Raw genomic sequence first — 15,438 nt, forward strand, 5'->3', positions numbered from 1 at the left:
AACAAGATGCTGGATGTTCAGGAGCTAAAACAATATGAGACAAGGTGAACAGCTGACAATGTCAGATTGGAGACACAGCTGGGGTTGAGAAGGTTACTGTTGGGAAATTTGTTGGCTCTCATGAAAGAGTTGGATACAATAAGGGATTTGTGGAGATGGGTGAGAGGCTGTAGAATTGCCACCGGTTCTTCATCCTGAACACATTGGGATATTGTTCCCATATTCAACATTTGGCAACTGAAAAGGATTTCTTGCCTCTGGCCCTACAGGGGCTACAGGGAGAAAAGTGGCAAAGAGAGAAAAACAAAAGTAAAACCATCTTAGATGTGACAAAACTGCACAGAAATAAAACACCACTAGCAAAAGGAACACACTACTTGCAAAAGTAGCAATTACAGCAACAATGTAAAAACCAAATGGCAGCACTGAATACTTACCACTGCTGGGTTACCACTGCTTATTAAGTGGCTGACTTCATGGAAGATGCTGTTGCAGACAATGGTTTTGTCTAATGAGCCTCGCTTTACAATTACTGCTACTGCTAATAATATCTGCTCTCGAACATATTTCTGAAGGCTATAAAGAAACAACAGACACATTAGCTACTTTCAAGGGAAAATGATGGTAGGCATACCATATAATATAATGCAAAGAATTGTATGTTAAAAGAAATTCACATCCATGTTATTTTAGCTAATTTGCACTCACTTTCCAAAATACCAACTACCATCTTCCCATTACAGCACATATTCATTCCTTAAACGGGCCGTGTCCTAACCTGATGACTCTTCTAGGCAACTCAGCCCAGCTGCTGAACATCAGTAACATAAAATATTTCCTAATGTCCATACAAAATTTCTACTGAAAGGGGTAATACATGTTCTACAAACATGTATTCAAGCATAGATTCACCAACTGTCAGTTAAATTTAAAACAACTGCCCAAGTAGAATCTTTACAGTGCAGGAGGCCATTCGGCCCATCGTGTATTCACCCACCCTGGGCGGCACGGTGGCGCAGTGGGTTAGCCCTGCTGCCTCACGGTGCCGAGGTCCCAGGTTCGATCCCAGCTCGGGGGTCACTGTCTGTGTGGAGTTTGCACATTCTCCCCGTGTTTGCGTGAGTTTCGCCCCCACATCCCAAAGATGTGCAGGGTAGGTGGATTGGCCACGCTAAATTGCCCCTTAACTGGAAAAAATTAATTGGATACTCTAAAAACTTTTTATATTAAAAAAGTGTATTCACCCACCCTCTGAAAGAGCACCCTACCTAGTTCCAATCCCCCGCCCCATCCCCACCTAATCTTCACATCTTTGGACTGTGGGAGGAAATGGAGCACCCCAATGAAACCCACGCAGACATGGGGAGAATGTGCAAACTCCACACAGCCAGTCACCCAAGGCCGGAATTGAATCTGGGTCCCTGTCACTGAGGCAGCAGTGCTAACCACTGTGTCACCATGCAACAACGACTGTGCCACCAGGCAACTGAACAATGGGAAATTTCTTTACAAAAAGCTCCATAGCATTTTGTTCAACCATCATATATTATTGCAATGGGACAATTTTTCTTAGGTGGGGTTCCAGCTGTCTTAGTGGTCGCAGTTCAACAGTGGTAGTTGTTGGTCTTGGCTTGGGAGCGGTCTGAAAGACGACACAGCCACAACTCAAGATCACTGATATGACTGAGTATTAAACAGGCCGGTCCCCAAAAAGAACATTTCCTCTGATTTGCACGTTTAAACATTAAAGAAAAACCCACTAAATTGATTCAAATTAATAGTCTAATTAATTAATTTGACAAATGCTTGTTTTTCACTTGGCTTATAATAAAGAGTAATCAGTTGGAAAAGGGGGCTAGTTGGCTAGATGGCTAGAATGTTACACAGAATCGCACCAAACACATGAGTTCAGCCCCCGTCCTGATGTAAACAGCTCTTGGGGCTTACCTCCTCACATTACCCCACAGGGATATTATGGCATAACCCTCAAACAATGAGGACACTACATGGAGAGAGAATCAGTTGAAGCATGTATCACAGTTATTGAAATATACTCCAACCAAACGTGAAATCCATTACAAAAAAGGAAAAGTTGCAAAAATCAAGTTCAGTTAGCATACTTGCTTAGTTCCTATTATAATGCAGCTATTTTATTTTATTCAATTACTGGATGTGGACGTCACTGGCTAGGCCAGAATTTATTGCCCATCCCTAGTTGCCCTAGAGACGGTGGTGGTGAGTTGACTTCTTGAACCACTGCAATCTCTGAGGTGTAGGTGCACCCACAGTGCTGTTTGGAGGGGAGTTCCAGGATTTTGACCCAGCGAAAGTGAAGGAACATTGATATATGTCCAAGTCAAGGTGCTGAGTGACTTGGAAGGGAACTTCCAGGTAGGGTATTTGCTGCCCTTGTCCTTCTTGAAGGTCACGAATGCGGGTTTGGAAGGTGCTGCCTTAGAGCTTTGGTGAGTTCCTGTAGTGCATCTTGTAGATGGTACACACTGCTGTCACTGTTCATTGGTGGTGGTGGGATTTAATGTTTGTGGGAGGGGTGCCAATCAAGGTAGAGTAGAATGTGAGACAAATATACTCGAGAGTTTGTATCAGCAAATGGATTTTAGCAAAGTTCAAGCATCAAACTTTACCTGATCACAAGCAAAATATAGATGCTGGAAATATGATATAAAAATGAAAGGTCATTAACCTGAAACATTAATATGGCCCCTCCCCACATATTCTGCCAAATTATACCTCATTATTAGATAATTCCATTGTTCGCCAATGAAATACCATCGGTCAATTCAATTTTTACTGCTGTTTGGTGAACATAGTGTTATGGAGTAAGGCACATTCTCCTCCTACTTATGAAAACTGGATTAATTTTAAAGGCATCATTTTACATCAACATTAAATTGTAGGCCTAATGGATTTCAGGAATGGTGGAGTAACACAGAAACTTTGCCCCAAAAGTAGAATTTGATTCCATCTGTTCACCATTTGCTAGATTTTTCAACTTCTGGTCACATTATAAAGAGAGAAATCAGAATGACAACTAATTAGTAACTCGTACTAACATTTCTTTCTCTTTTTTTTAAATATAAACTTGAATAACGATTACCAGTTAACATTCTTATATAGTCAGAGTCACCTATAATTTGGTAACTAGAATTTATCACATAACTTCAACAGGATTTCTGAAGTCAAACCACTTTCAACAGTAAGAGAAACTATTTCATGAAATCTTAGGAAAACCGCTGGAGTACACTAACTGAATTCTGATTGTATCCAAAGACTCAATTTACATGGTACGCACTTAGGCCTTTGTAAGACGTAAGTTAATAGGAATGTCCGTAGCGACTCAATGCTGTTTTTTTCCAAGAGCACCCATTCTCGCACAACTGCTTCCATTATGGTTGTGGCAGCTTGAAAAAGAACGTAGTCAACTTTACTTGTTTCTGCAAAGAAGACACCAAAACAATTCAGACAACAATCGTTGTTCCTTATTATCAATTAATAGTATGATTGTATCTAAACACTGGTAAATTCCACATAACAATCAATAGTGGGAAATATTTCATCAACTACATTATGCACCAATATCTAGAGCAAAACAGGCAATGAGGAAAAACAGGCAGGAATCAGACAACATTAACGTGCTCCTTCCTGGGTTAAAGTGCACAATTCTTCACATGGCTACTTCAGCTGCCTTTCTCAGCTTGACAGTTGAGGAGACCATTCACCCGAAGTACAAAGGGAAACTGAACACAGTTAAATTAAATATGTTCATAACCTCACCACCAGCTGTTTAAAGAACCGCACTAGAGAAACTCGAGGCAAGGTCATTGATCAGCTCTGTCAGGAATTGGTATGGCAGGTGAGAAAAGGAATGGGGAAGAAATTACTTATTTCCTGAAGTCTAGTGTGCAAAAGCTTTTTAAGTTATGCTGACAAACTTAAGGTTGATGGCCCTTTGCACTGTTATTTGGATTTAGATTCATCAGTATCTGATATCCAGATCTCTGTGCATTGAGCTATGTTATAGAAGTTCAGAGTCTCACACACAGAACCAACAATTGTTCCAATTAATTAATTCCTATTTCTTAAACAGAGTCAGCCAGAATTTTCAGGTCAGCTACAAGTCCCTCTACTTTGTTCCAATAATGTACTTCAATTGCAACATTAGATCAGCAACTGCTAGTTTATCAAAACAATTTTGTTTATTTTCCACACACAGCTATCATCCTTGTGACCTCATTAATAATTTCCAACTTAAGGCAAATTGTGGGACATTTCAATAAGTTAAGACTTATTTCACAAGATCTTACAGTCAGGCAGCATGGTGATGCAGTGGTTAGCACTGCTGCCTCACGGTGCCAAGGACCTAGGTTCGATCCCGGCCCCGGGTCACTGTCCGTGTGGAATTTGCACATTCTCCCAGTGTCTGCATGGGTCTCACCCCCACATCCCAAAGATATATGCAGGGTAGGTGGATTGGTCGTGCTAAATTGGCCCTTAATTGGGAAAAAAGGAATTGGGTATTCTATATTTACTTTTTTTTTTTAAAAAGATCTTACAGCCTGCACAGCTACTCAATTATCATCTTTTGTATGTCTGTGAACCTAAATCATAACAGTTGATGAGCAAAACGGTCAACATTATTGCCCATATGATACATAAAAAGCAAATACCAATTTGGACTTGTGGGCTGTATTCAAAATTCAAAAACATTGCCACACATCGACGGAAAAAGTCTTTGCACCAGCAATCTGCAGGAACAGGGGTGGAGGAACAAATTCAATTCTTGCCACATTCTAACCTAACCATGCTGGTGTGGGAAACTGTTGAAAGTTATGTGCCTAGACATGGTGGGGAGAATTTAAAAAAACAATGGGAAGTTATCACCAGACTACTTCAGCGAATCTAATGACTATCTGAAGATTAACAAATGGCAGAGGGCTGACAGTAGGTTGCCTACCTATTCCCTCATACTGTAGCATGTGTGTGGCTCAGCGAGACAAACATGGGGAGAAACAAAATATATCAAATTTGACAATCCCGTTAAAACAAAATGCTGACGCAGGGGCTTTGTTATTTTACACACTTGAGTATGTTTTCACAACTGATGAAGGGATGATTTCCGCTGGGCTTTATACAGAATGCGCAAACACAATTAAAAAGCAGAGAATTGAAAATTATCCCACTTTTAGTAATCTTGATTTTAAGCAGATAGAAACAGGACAGATTTACCTAATATGTGTTTACATACTGCAAATGGTGATTTTGATTTTCTAAATGACAGGAATATGTGTTCTGCATGTTGACGTTGTTCATGACTGACCATGGATGGGGGTGCCTGTGGAAGAGGAAAATAAAATATTATAACTGATCTTCAGCTGTCACTGAACATGCAAATTGGTAGAAAACTAAATTCAAGTATTATGTAACCCAGCTGTATGTTTTATTTTGAACTGGTTAACAGAAATGTTGAAGCTCTCATACTAGATTAACAGTGTAACTTTACAGCATTATGCATGAGCAAAAGGAAACAATATGTTGAACAAGGATCACTGCTTTAGGAGTACCAACCAACAACTTATATTTATATCATATCTAATAAGGTGCCCCAAAAGGCTTCACTGGAGCATTATAAAACAAAATATGACACTACATAAGGAGATATTAGGTCAGATGAGCAAAAGCTGGGTCAAAGAGCTAGGTTTTAAAGAGTGCCTCGAAAGAGGAAAGTGAGGTTGAGAAGTTGAGAGGTGTAGGAAGGGAATTCCAGAGCTTAGCACAGGCGCAGCTTCCAAAGATGGAGCAATTAAAACTGGGGATGCTCAAGAATCCAGAATTGGAGGGGGCATTGATATCTGGGAGGATTGTGGATCTGAGAAGATTATAGGAGATGCCAAGCCATGGAAGGATTTGAAAAAAGGGTGAGAATTTTAAAATCAAAATGTATCTTGACCAGGAACTCATGTAAATCTGTAAGCATATGGATAATAAGGCAAACTGTACTTACTGCAAGTAAAGACACAAGCAGCAGAGTTTTGGATGACCTCAAGTTTAGAGGGTTGCATGTGGTAGACCATATGTATGCTGGAATAGTCAGGTCGAGAGGAAACAAAGGAATGATTGAGGGTTTCAACAACAGATGAGCTGGGACAGGGGCCAAATCGGGTGATATGACAGATATGGAAAAAACAAAATGAAAAATAAATACTCTTAACTCTACTGCAGTATTGGAAGAATTCAATGTTAAAGGTGCAGCAATTCCAATGAGACATTAAACTATGGCCCTGGCTTCCTCTGCCCATGGAGCAGGTGGACCCAGAAACGATTACACGGTACTATGTGAAAAGAAGAATAGATGTTCTCACAAGTGACCTGGCCAACATTTTCCTTCCACCAACACTTTGACAAAAGTTATCCAGACTCGAAACATTAGCTCCCTTCTCTCCACAATGCGGTCAGATCTGCTGAGCTGTCAAGTCTTTTCTGTTTTTGTTTCAGATTCCAGTATCCGCAGTAATTTCTTTTTACCATTAAAAACAGGTTAGTCAACTTATATGCTGTTTGTCAAATCTTACTGACTAAATTGGCTACACCATTAATCCATCCAAGGGTAACAGCATTGATTTCATTTTTTAAATTAATGAATAATTCTGTAACATCTAGAGGAACACAAAATGCCTATATAAACACAAACAGATTGAAACTGAATGTAACTAATCAGTAATTTTGATATCAAACCTATTTTGAAAACAGTAGCCTAAGTAATAAGGGCATTAAATAATTGCTAATCTTTTACATAAATAGGAATATTCAACTGTTCTCATGCTGTATAACAATATCACTGAAAAGAATTCAATATTTCGAACAACAGCTCCCACTTCAGTAAATATACAGTAGTGCAGCCACATACAGTATATGCTGTACTGCTAAGTGAATTATTGAATGAAGTACATTAAGATGTGGATTAATCAAATCCATCATCATATTTTTAACTCAAATCATCATTTGGTTAATTATTGCTTAATTTATAAGTTTAGCGCAAGCCACGATTTTGTCACCAAAAATCAATCATGTAAAAACACTTGCATCCTTTCCCTGTGCCTCATCACGGTGGCTGAAATGTTTTCTTAAATCCTCCCCCCCCCCGCAAGAATTTCCTGGTGTTGGCAATAAATAAAGCTACCAGTAAAAAGACACAGCACAGTTCTGTCATTCTGTGGCAAGTAACTCACCTCCTGATTTCCAAAGATTTTTCCCCCATCTACAAGGCACAAGTCAGGCACATAATGGAATACTTGCCCTTGCCTGGATGAGCACAACTCCAACAATAATCAGGCACTCAACATCACCTGTGACAGAGCAGCATGCTTGATCAGCACCCACCCGATATGCCACCTTAAACAGGTACTCCCTCCACCCCCAGCTCAATGTGACTGCAGTGTGTAGCATCTATAAGATGCATTGCCGCAACTTGCCATGGCTTCTTCAATAGCACCTTCCAAACCAGCAGCCTCTATGGCTTCGAACAAAGGCAGCAGGGACATGGGAAGACCACCATCTGCAAATTCCCCTCCAAATCGCACGCCATCCTGACTTGGAACTATATCGCCATTCTGTCATCATTGCTGAGTCAAACTCCTGGACCTCCCTACCGAAAAGCACTGGGGGAAGCAATGGCTCAAGAAGGTGGCTCATCAAAGCTCAATGGCAATTAGGGTTGGGCAATAAATGCTGGTCTTAACAGTGCAGCCCACATCCAAGAACAAACATTTGTAGGAAGGTTAAGGAATGGATGAATGGCCTCCTTCAGGCGATCAAAACACAAGGGCCAGTAGATAACCAAAAAAACCCGAATCTATAAACATGAAAAATAGTTCATGCTCTTTGTTCATTTATGCATATTTAGCATTATGAGCATCCAGGTTGTCACTCCATATGGATGAAGATGAATATTGGGAAATACAATGCAAGGCAGTGGGGGCTGATTAACCTCTTTTAATAAATATCTTGCTTCTTCCAGGCAGGCATCACCTCTCCCAATGCTTTGCATGTAGAAAAAAAATTGTGGAGAGAGAAATCTGGTATTACGCTGGTCTAACTTTCCACTCAGGAAAGTTTAAATCAATAAGCCATGTTACAACAGATTAAACTAACTCAACTGCCTGATGAAAATGTGTGTACACATTTCACTGTGACAATTAAATGCACCAATTCTCAACCTCCATTCTACCCTCTGTTGTACATCTTTTTTGTAGTATGCTGTGAAGGAGAGTCAAACAGCATATTAATCTGCTGTCCAGGCTATTTCCATTTAATTCAGCTGATGGTACACTGCTAGGACAGTGAAGTGGCTTTGTGTATTACAGTATCAACATATCACCATAGATTGGAAAATTCTTAATTCCACTAAATTCACTATTTAATGGAACTATTGGGAAAAGGTATCTGATGAGAGATCAGCTGTTCCTCTTTTGGGACTATGGGAGTGAGGAAAAAAGGTTCTTGTCAAGATTTGAAAATCAAAATCCTAGCCCCCAACTATTTAAAAGAGGCAAAATCAACTGGATTGGCATGGATTTAAACTGATCCTTTCCATAGAAAATGCTTACGGCCAAATTAGGTGACTGTGAAAGTACTGCTAAAGTAAATCAAAACTTCAATGTCTACACTTGCACACAACTTTGCCATAAAATTATATTACAGAATTGAATTACTAATCCTGAAAGGTTTGGACCAGCAATTCCTTGCTCCAAATTTGACATTTGGGAAACTGATGACTAAATAAAATGTATCAATAAATACATCACACCTGAAAATAAGTAACAGCAGCCAAAGACAGTTGAGTGGAAGAGCTGCCATTTCCATATCACAGATCCATATGGATGGAGTGAAACACTGCAACATCAGTAGCTAATAATACCACGCTTGGTGCCTCTACTGTTACATTGAAATAGCAATTCTCCCTCTTGATTTTTAAGTGATAAATTCTAAACATGAAACGACTCACTGTCCATCATTCAGTCGGTTTTACTCCCTCGTCTGGTACTGAAGAGTAGCAAATTCTGAATTGTAACTCTTGCTCACCACCCAGTGACTTTTGCTGGAAAGTGCATATGTTTGTGTCAGCCGGTAACATCTTCAGCTGCGATGATTCACAGTGAAATACTTTGTTAATGCTCAAAGACTACTTAAGTCAGGCATTGAAAGGCACCCTACTATTTTAGATCCAGAAATCAATATTAAAATCAGAAGTTTCATGTATCGTTGGATGTGTGACGGTTCAATATATTGGAAGTGTGGTACATTGAAACTTCAAAAGTAGCCAGGGTTTCTTTTTTAATTAAATATAACTGTAGGAAGAGAAACTAGTGACAGTCATGTTCAAATGATGTTATTCGATATTTGAAACAGTAATCCAGGTGCAATAAGTTGCCAGACTTTTATCAAAAATTACAGAACTAAATGGTCACGGTACAGGAGACCATTCAGCATGTCATGTACATGCTGTCTCTCTGAAAAGACAACTCTGTAGTCCCTTCGCCACAGCCCTGCAAAGCCTTTCTCTTCAGTTGCTTATTTCATGGCGTTTTGAAAGCCAGGATTGAATCCGTCTTCTCCACACTCTCAGGTAATGCTTTCCCGATTCTAACCAATCACTGCGCAACAAAGATAGATAGAGGCTATAAAGCCTTCATATCATTCTTAAAGCGTGTTGCATAGAATTGGGCACAATACTCCAGTTGAGGTCAGGCTAGTGTTTTACAAAGGTTCATCATAGCTTCCTTGCTTTTCTATCCTGTGCCTCTCTACACATAAAGCCCAGGATCTTGCATGCCTTAACAACTTTCTTAACCTGCTCAGCCTTCAACGATTTGTGCAAATATAACCCCAGGTACCTCTGTTCCTGCAACCCCTTTAGAATACACACCCTTTATTTCATAAATTCTTTCCTCATTGTTTATACCAAAAATTCTCATTTTACACATCTGCATTTAATTTCATCTGCCTTATCTCCACACATTCCACCAGCCTCTCTGCATCCTCCTCACAATTCTATACTTCCAAGTTTTGTGTCATATGCGTTTTTTAAGATTGTAGCCAGTACACCCTAGTCTAGGTCATTAATATATACATCAAGAAAAGTGATTCCGGTACCTAACCCAGGGATCCCAACTATAAACCTCCTTCCAGTCCAAAGAACTGTTCATCGCCACTCCCTGCTTTCTACCACTGTCAACTTCACAACCAAACTCACGAGCAGGGTAGATAAAAGGGAAACCACCAGACGTAGTATACTTGGATTTCCAAAAGGTAATCGATGAGATGCCACATAAAAGATTAATACAAATAAACGGCCTGTGGATTTGGGGAGATATTCACATGGATTTAAGATTGGTCAACAGACACAAAGTTGAGAGTAGGGTTAAATGGGTAATTTTCAAGTGTTCAGGCTGTGACTTTTTTAAGAAATAAATTTAGAGGACCCAATTTTTTTTTCCCCCCAATTAAGGGGCAATTTAGTGTGGCCGATCCACCTAACCTGCACATCTTTGGGTTTTGGGCGTGAAACCCACGCAGACAAGGGAGAATGTGCAAACTTCATACAGACAGTGACCCAGGGCCGGGAACGAACCCGGGTCCTCAGCCCCATAGGCAGCAGTGCTAACCACTGCGCCACTGTACAGCCCTACAGGTTGCAATTTATGGAGTGTGACAAGAATCAGTGATTTTGGCCTCATATAATTACAATTGTTAAGATCCTAGTTGATGTTACTACTGGACAAGAAGGTCCCAGAATGGAACCCTGGCTCAAAAGACTAACTTTTTTTTTCAGAACACGTGGATGAACAGTGTATCAGGTCTGCCAATTGGCTTTTAACAACAATAAAAATGTTTATTAATCATGAAAAGTTTGACTATAATACAATACTCCTTCACTTTCACTTATCTTGACGAATGTGCACAGATTTAAAGGATAAAGCGAGTTATAAAATACATCCTATTCTCAGTAAACACATAGTGCCTGTAACCCAACAGGCTACTCATGGTCAGATACACACTGAAACCAAGTGGCAGATGCCACACTGGTAATCTGATGTCAAATTTTATAGAGCGCACAACTGCTATCGATATTCTAGTAATCACAGACCAAGAAAAATGACGTCAAATAATATTGACAAAGTGCATTGGATATTGGTCTCCTAGTATCTGAACTAAATGATTAGCATTGTAAAAGCGGCTTCAGGTCCTTGAACTACTAACTTATAACAAACTGCAGGATAACATAGACCCAGTGGGACCAATTTATGAGGTAAACAATGCAGCAACACAATTTCTTAAAAACAATACATTCTTGAACAAAGCAAAGTCAGTTTGGGGGAGGGTAGAAACAAACACTTGACCACACGGGAGGGGAATAAAGATAACCAGCAATGTCACAATAGTTCCCAGTTAAGGTTTAACATGTTAAAGGGAGGACAAGGCATCCATGGCTGACGAGGGATGTCAAGGACAGCATAAAGGCTAAAGAAGAAGCATAAAAAGTGGCGATGATTAGTGGGAAACCAGAGGATTGGGAAGCCTTTAAAAGCGAGCAGAGGACAACTAAAAAAAGCAATAAGGGGAGTGAACATGAAGTATGAGTGCAAGCTAGCTAGTAATATAAAGTAAGATAGGAAGAGATCTTTTCCATATAAAAAAGGTAAGAGAGAGGCAAAAATAGACATTGGACCACTGGAAAATGTAGCTGGAGAAGTAATAATAGGAAACAAAGAAATGGCAGACGAACTGAATAGTTACTTTGCATCAGTCTTCACTGTGGAAGACACCAGTGGGATGCCAGAGCTCCAGGAGGACCAGGAGGCAGAGGTGAGTGCAGTGACCATTACTAAGGAGAAGGTTCTGGGGAAACTGAAAGGTCTGAAGGTGGATAAGTCACCTGGACCGGGTGGACTACATCCCAGGGTCCTAAAAGAGATAGCTGAAGAAATTGTGGAGGCATTAGTGATGATCTTTCAGGAATCACTGGAAGCAGGAAACGTCCCAGAGGTCTGGAAGGTGGCTAATGTAACACCACTGTTTAAGAAGGGAGGGAGGCAGAAGAAGGGAAATTATAGGCCAGTTAGCCTGACTTCGGTATTGGTAAGATTTTAGAGTTTGTTATTAAAGATGAGATCACAAAGTACTTGGAAGTGCATGGTAAAATAGGACTGAGTCAGCAAGGGAGGTGGTGTCTGGCAAATCTGTTAAGAGTTCTTTGAGGAGGTTACAAGGAAGTTAGGCAAAGGAGAACCAGTGGATGTGATTTAGTTAGATTTCCAGAAGGCCTTTGACAAGGTGCGGCAAAGGAGACTGTTAAATAAGTTAAAAGCCCACGGTGTTAAGGGTAAGATCCTGGCATGGATAGAGGATTGGCTGACTGGCAAAAGGCAGAGAGTGGGGATAAAGTGGTCTTTTTCAGGATGGCAGCCGGTGACTAGTGGTGTGCCTCAGGGGTCTGTGCTGGGACCACAACTTTTCACAATATACATTAATGATCTGGAAGAAAGTACTGAAGGCACTGTTGCTAAGTTTGCAGATGTTACAAAGATCTGTAGAGGGACAGGTAGTATTGAGGAAGCAAGGGAGCTGCAGAAGGACTTGGGACAAGCTAGGAGAGTGGGCAATGAAGTGGCAAATGAAATACAATGTGGAAAAGAGAGAGATTATGCACTTTGGAAGGAGGAATTTAGGCACAGACTATTTTCTAAATGGGGAAATGCTTCGGAAATCAGAAACACAAAGGGACTTGGGAGTCCTTGTTCATGATTCTCTTAAGGTTAATATGCAGGTTCAGTCAGCAGTTAAGAAGGCAAATGCAATGTTAGCATTCATGCCAAGAGGGCTAGAATACAAGACCAGGGATGTGCGTCTGAGGCTGTAGAAGGCTCTGGTCAGACCCCATTTGGAGTATTGTGAGCAGTTTTGGGTCCCATATCTAATGTGCTGGCCTTGGAAAGGGTCCAGAGGAGGTTCACAAGAATGATCCCTGGAATGAAGAACTTGTCGTATGAGGAACGTTTGAGGACACTTGGTCTGTACTCGTTGGAGTTTAGAAGGATGAGAGGTGATCTTATTGAAACTTACAAGATACTGCGAGGCCTGGATAGAGTGGATGTGGAGAGGATGTTTCCACTTATAGGAAAAACTAGAACCAGAGGACACCATCTCAGACTAAAGGGACGATCCTTTAAAACAGAGATGAGGAGGAATTTCTTGAGCAAGAGAGTGGTGAATCTGTGGAACTCTTTGCCGCAGAAGGCTGTGGAGGCCAATTCACTGTGTCTTTAAGACAGAGATAGATAGGTTCATGATTAATATGGGGATCAGGGGTTATGGGGCGAAGGCAGGAGAATGGGGATGAGAAAATATCAGCCATGAGTGAATGGCGGAGCAGACTCGATGGGCCGAGTGGCCTAATTCTGCTCCTATGTCTTATGGTTAAAATCCAGTTAAAAACAAAGTGCAGGACTAAGAGCAATAACATTAATTCATCACACTAGTTACAAATGTTACGGGCCAGGGTTCAGAGAACCCCAAAGTGTATCATGGAGTTCACCTGACCCATACTTTGAATAGATTGGGGTTATGGGGAGCATAACAGGTGTGATGCAACAGAGAACTAAAAGTATTTTTTAAACAAAAAAATTTTTTATTCTCCGAATCCCATTAACATTTTTAAACACACAGTAAACATCTTAGCAACCATCAACTAAAACACTCCCACCAAAGAATACAGCACTCTATAAGTAATCCTTAATCTTTCCTTACAACATCCATAAGACAAAATACCCTTTTTAACACAGAGATCAGGTCTAAATTCATTACTGAGAGCAGTTATCACTTTGAAATCCTCAAATGATCTGGAGACAGTCTTTAGATTGCAGAGAGATCCTTATACAGCTGCTTGCCTTTCCTACAGCTATCCAGCTCTCAAAACGAAACTAAACACCCCTGTAGCTGCCAGCCCAACGCAAAAATGAAAGACAGCCAGCCCAGCTCCACCCACACTCGGACATCACTGCAGCTAATCGATAAACACCCATTTCTTAAAGGTACATCCACTAGTTATTTAATAAACACCCAGTTCTTAAAGGTTCTCTCACATGACACAAGGAAAAACATTTGTACAAAGTTAATATTATTATCTTAGAAGATAGTAAACAATAATGCACGAGTGCCATACATCTGACAAATCCAAAGCGGCAGTGATTATGATATTCCTATTTATCACTTAATAGTATACAGGTGCCTTCTCACTTCATTGGAAAATGGTTTCTCCGAAAACCATTATCATCATGGCTCTGGCATCCTTTACTGTAAAACACCGGTAGTGGTAGAGCTTCGTCCTAAAAATTACTGCAAATTACTTCCTGTCCCGCAATAAGGCAGCGGCACAGTGGCTATCACTGCTGCCTCAGTTCCAAGGATCCCAGTTCAATTGTGGCCTCAGGTCACACTGTCTGTGTGGAGTTTTCATTTGCTCCCCGTGTCTGCGTGGGTTTTCTCCGGGTGCTTCAGTTTCCTCCCATAGTCCAAAGATGTGCAGTTAAGGTGGATTGGACATGCTAAATTGCCCCTTTGTATCCAAAAGGTTAGGTGGGGTTACAGGGATAGTGGGCTTAAGTAGGGTGCTCTTTTTTCCAAGGGCCAGTGCAGATTTGATGGGTCGCATGGCCTCCTTCTGCACTGTAAGGTTTTTATGATTCTAAAGTTCAAGCTGGTAGCAGTGATTGGGTAGATGTTTGAAATTCGTTGCAGAGTAAAGTGATGCGACACATTTGAGGGATGAGAGAAAAATGCAGGAAAAAATGATAAATCTTTGAAGTAGAAAAGCAAAGGGAACTTTAAAAGTTGAGGGACAAATTGATCAAACAGATGAAGATATGAAATACCATATATTAAAAATAAAGAAAGCCAATTAATTAGTCACATTAAACCTGTTTGAATACGGTGCCCAGTTAGAAGACCTTACTTTTAAGAAGAATGCCAAGAGCATGAATTGAGATTTTAGCTATGAAAAACATGGCCTCTGCAATATGAAATGGTGTTCAAAATTATGAATAGTTTGCGAAGTTAAATCAGGAAAAAAAACTTTCATTGACTGTCGAATTATATAGATGGCACAAATTTATATATACTTTTTTTAATATATATTTATTCAAATTTTTCAACAGATTTTCAACAAAACCCTCCCCCCCAACAAGAAAGAAAGAAACAAGAACACAACAAGCAGATATTATACATTGGATTTCCCCCATATACAATAACCCCCCATATAACAGTAAAAAAACACAAATAAGGAAAAAAAAACACCTTAACCCAAACTCCACCCCAAAAGAAACCCCCCCCCCCCACCCCACCCCCCGGGCTGCTGCTGCTGAC

The 15,438-nt window shown here is 40.4% G+C and overlaps 1 protein-coding gene across 2 annotated transcripts in view; it reads right to left on the bottom strand.

Annotated features, from left to right (window-relative positions):
• The window catches only part of xpo4 (exportin 4), a 207,546-nt gene that overhangs the window by 146,406 nt on the left and 45,702 nt on the right, over positions 1–15,438 (bottom strand). For both annotated transcript variants that reach the window (XM_072476835.1, XM_072476834.1), the window contains exons 2-4: positions 5,248–5,353; positions 3,314–3,455; positions 438–576 (exon numbers count right to left, since the gene is read on the bottom strand). In XM_072476835.1, coding sequence (XP_072332936.1) covers positions 438–576; positions 3,314–3,455; positions 5,248–5,353 — 387 coding nt within the window. The remainder of the gene's footprint in view (positions 1–437; positions 577–3,313; positions 3,456–5,247; positions 5,354–15,438) is intronic.

This window comes from Scyliorhinus torazame, chromosome 15, assembly GCF_047496885.1.
Source record: "Scyliorhinus torazame isolate Kashiwa2021f chromosome 15, sScyTor2.1, whole genome shotgun sequence".
Lineage (NCBI taxonomy): Eukaryota > Metazoa > Chordata > Chondrichthyes > Carcharhiniformes > Scyliorhinidae > Scyliorhinus > Scyliorhinus torazame.